Genomic DNA, 4,091 nt, shown 5'->3' with positions numbered 1-4,091 from the left:
AACACTGTATCCGCACCCGCCTTATAGTTACTTTGTTGCCGGGGTATTCTTGGCTTCAATTCCCTGCGGGTGCTAGGTATGTGAAGGGTTTTGCCTTAACACTGTACCCGCACCCGTCTTATAGTTACTTGGTTTCCAAGGTAAGGGGTATTTTCCCGCTTACTTTTGAATCTTTTTGAATTTTGAATTTTGAAATTCGAAAGGTTGGTGAGGATAAGAACAGTCCAAACATCTGAAACGTCGTGCGACGGTTTCTTCTGACTGTGTCAGGACGTGCAGGAAGTTATGGTGACGTGACAGTACATGGTCATTCCAGACGCTTTTTCAGGCGCGTGGGCGTGATTTTTCGGGCGCGTGGCCGCGAAATTAATGGTACGTGTGGATTACTGATTTTATGATCCATGAACCGTGTGGATTACCGAGGCCCAATGCTCCTTGCATGAATAATAACATTTGTTCAAAGAACTTTCCTAAAAGTTTTGAGTCAAATACGAGATTTGACAAAGATGGTTATGTACATTATAAAAGGAATATTCATGGCTTCACTGTTATAAAAAACGACATTACAATGGATGATTCACATGTTGTTCCTTATAACAAAGCTCTTCTTTTGCGATTTAACGCACACATTAATGTTGAATATTGTGGTTGGAGTATGGTCATTAAATATCTATTTAAATATATATCCAAAGGCGCTGATCATGTTCGTTTCACTATCACAAGAACACCAAGCATGACAACGACAGAATGTATTTCAACCTCACAACAACCAATTAATGAGATCCCAAATTTTGTGGACGGGCGCTTCATTTGTCCACATGAAGCTACATGGAGAATTTTTGATTTTCCAATCCATTGTAGAGATCCACAAGTTCAAGTTCTTTCGGTGCATTTAGAGAATATGCAAAATGTTAGCTTTAGAGAATCTACACAGTTGCAAAACATAATCCAAAACCCTTTCCAAAAACAAACTACTTTAACAGGATGGCTTGAAAGTAACAAAATTGATGAGAGAGGTCGGCATCTACGATACGTGGACTACGTGTCTGAATATAGATGGGATTTGTCTGGAAAATGTTGGCTACATAGGAGCTATAATAAGAAACCATCTATAGGGAGGTTGATTTATGTACATCCATCAAGCGGCGAGACTTTTTACTTACGTATGATGCTTGGACATCAAAGAGGCTGCCAAAATTTTGTTGATATAAGAACAATAAACGGTGAAATTTTCCCTACATATCGTTCAGCCTGCGAAAAACTAGGGTTACTGCAAAATGATGATGAATGGGTAACTGCATACAATGAAGCATCAAGTTGGGCAACCTCAAAAGAACTTCGTTGTTTATTCATCCACATGCTCTTATATTGTGAAATATCAAACCCATTAACTATGTGGCAGCAAAATTGGCGTTCAATGGGCGATGACATTTCCATAATGTTGGAACACAACTTAGGTTTTAAACCTTCCAACATTACTGATGAAGACAAACAACAATACATTTTATTCAAACTTGAAATGATTCTTAACTCTAATACCAATCCCTCATCGCTATCTAAATTTGATCTACCCATGCCGCGACCTGATCTTCTAAATATATTAGCAAACCGTCTTCTCATGGAAGAAAAAAACTACGACACACAACAACTAGCTTCAGAACATGAACTCCTAAAAAATTCTCTAAACATACAACAACTTTTCATCTATAATTTGGTTGTCACTTCATCCATAGAAAATAAACAAATCCTACTTTTTGTTTACAGTCATGGTGGCACAGGCAAGACATTCCTTTGGAAAACCATTACGTATGCTCTAAGAGCAACAAACAAAGTTGTTCTAACAGTCGCAGCATCTGGAATTGCTTCTTTACTTTTACCAGCCGGAAGAACTACGCACTCCAGGTTTAAAATTCCTTTAGATATAAGTGACGAATCAATATGTGATGTCAAAAAGAATACACAACTAGGTCAATTACTTAAGGAAACTGTCATTGTAATTTGGGACGAGGCTCCTATGAGTGACCGTCGTTGCTTTGAAGCACTTGACAAAACTCTTAGAGATCTACTTGCCAATCCCTTAATTCCATTCGGTGGCAAGTCTATCATACTAGGTGGTGATTTTAGACAAACACTAGGCAATCCCATATTTTCAGTAAAAAAAAAAGCTTCAAAAAACGAAGTCATTAACTCCTCTCTTCCTCGCTCATATCTTTGGAGTCACTTTAAATTAGTTAAATTGACCGAAAATATGCGATTGAAACGCCCAAATTTAACTGAAAAACAATTACAAGACACTGCATGGTTTTCATCATGGTTGCTAGATTTAGGTGATGGCAAACTAGGCAATCCCATACAAAATATTGAATCTGACACAAAACAAATTACTATACCTTCACAATTTCTACTCCCACCAGAAGCCCAAAATTTATCTACCCTAATTACCTACATTTATGACGACGATACCCTCAAAAATCCTTCTATAGATAAGTTTTCAGATAAAGTAATTGTTTGCCCGAAAAATAGAACTGCCGATGAGATCAACAACATTATTCTAAACATGTCAGAGCACCCTGCAACAACCTATTCAAGCTTTGACTCAGTTCTTCCTGACGCAAATTCTCCAATAGAAACTGAACTTCTTTATCCAATTGAATACTTAAATGGTTTAAACTTCAATGGATTGCCGCCTCATGCATTGACTTTGAAAGTCAACACGCCAATAATCTTGCTAAGGAATATAAAACAAGCGGATGGTCTTTGTAATGGAACTAGACTCATAATAACTAAACTTTTTACAAAGGTTATAGAGGCTAGAATAATAACTGGCACAGCTACAAGTCATCGTGTATACATACCACGCATAACATTTGTCCACAAGCAAAAAGAACTACCTTTCGCATTTAAACGAAGACAATTTCCGATAAAAGTATGTTATGCCATGACTATAAACAAAAGTCAAGGTCAATCGTTAAACAAAATAGGTGTATACTTACCTGAACTAGTCTTTAGTCACGTACAACTATATGTCGCCCTTTCTAGAACAACTTCTATTGACTCCTTAAAAGTACTCATACTTCCGCATGAAGATACCCTCCAATGATAACAAACAATATTGTATTTTCATCATTCCTTGATAATATTCATTGAAACAAGGTATAATAAAAATAAATACTATTTATTACTTAATTGTTTTTATTTAATTTAATTTAAATTTAAATATATAACAAATCTTAACTATTTTTTTGTGATGACTGCAGGTTATATTATGGGTCCAGAAGCATCTCTACTATCAAACCAAATGATAACGCACAACCAATAGATGTTAGGGTCATAAGAAAATGGAACTTCTTTGGCTTTAGGAACGAATGCAACTTTTTGTTTGTTGACAAAACAGTAAGTATAAATACATTTATACACATTAAATTAATGCAATAATAGATCTACTTTAATATTTCCTTTTCTGTTTTTATTTACTAAATTACAAAAAAAAAAAAAAAAAAGTAGTACTAAATCCTTTGATTACTTTTCTTTATTTTCTTTATCCCGTATTATTTCCAGATTGTTGCATTATATTTTCATATTTTGACATTTTGTAAACTTCTTTATTTAGGGCGATGCAATCACTGCAATTGGCGATGCATGCAACAAAGATCTATATGAAGCAAAAGTTAAACTCCACTCATGCTACCGTATCTCCCAGTATGTAACAACCAAAGCAAGAAACACAGCAAACATAGTAACACATCCAGCCATCATCCAGCTAGGACTTGGCACTAAGTTTGAACAAATAGACGAAGCAGATTTCCCTACAAACTACTTTAACTTTATACCATATGATAAACTGGACGAACGCAAGTTTGATACTACCCATCTATTAGGTACTACTCACCCATCTAAACATATAGATCATGACAATCTATTATATATGTATATTTATATCCTGAAATAACACTTTGCAAAAAAATTTAACTTCAGATTTTATTGGCTGACTAGACATCATTACACAAGATAAAAAAACAAAATCAGACAAGAGACTGCAAAAATTTCTACTCGAAGACATGAGGTTTGTAAATCACAATTTTTTAAGTAAA

At 35.2% G+C, this 4,091-nt stretch overlaps 1 protein-coding gene across 1 annotated transcript; it reads left to right on the top strand.

Moving 5' to 3' along the window:
* The first annotated feature begins 733 nt into the window (after positions 1-733).
* On the top strand, positions 734-3,319 carry LOC143602871 (uncharacterized). The gene is made up of 2 exons (XM_077079844.1): positions 734-2,759; positions 3,258-3,319. Exons 1-2 carry the CDS (start codon positions 734-736, stop codon positions 3,317-3,319), a joined length of 2,088 nt encoding a protein of 695 aa, XP_076935959.1.
* Positions 3,320-4,091: the final 772 nt, after the last annotated feature.

This window comes from Bidens hawaiensis, unplaced genomic scaffold, assembly GCF_021521415.1.
Source record: "Bidens hawaiensis isolate Kalapana, Puna unplaced genomic scaffold, B.hawaiensis_p1.1 tig00059990_1, whole genome shotgun sequence".
Lineage (NCBI taxonomy): Eukaryota > Viridiplantae > Streptophyta > Magnoliopsida > Asterales > Asteraceae > Bidens > Bidens hawaiensis.
The sequence above is the reverse complement of the archived record's forward strand: the minus strand, read 5'-3'. Positions and strand labels throughout refer to the sequence as shown.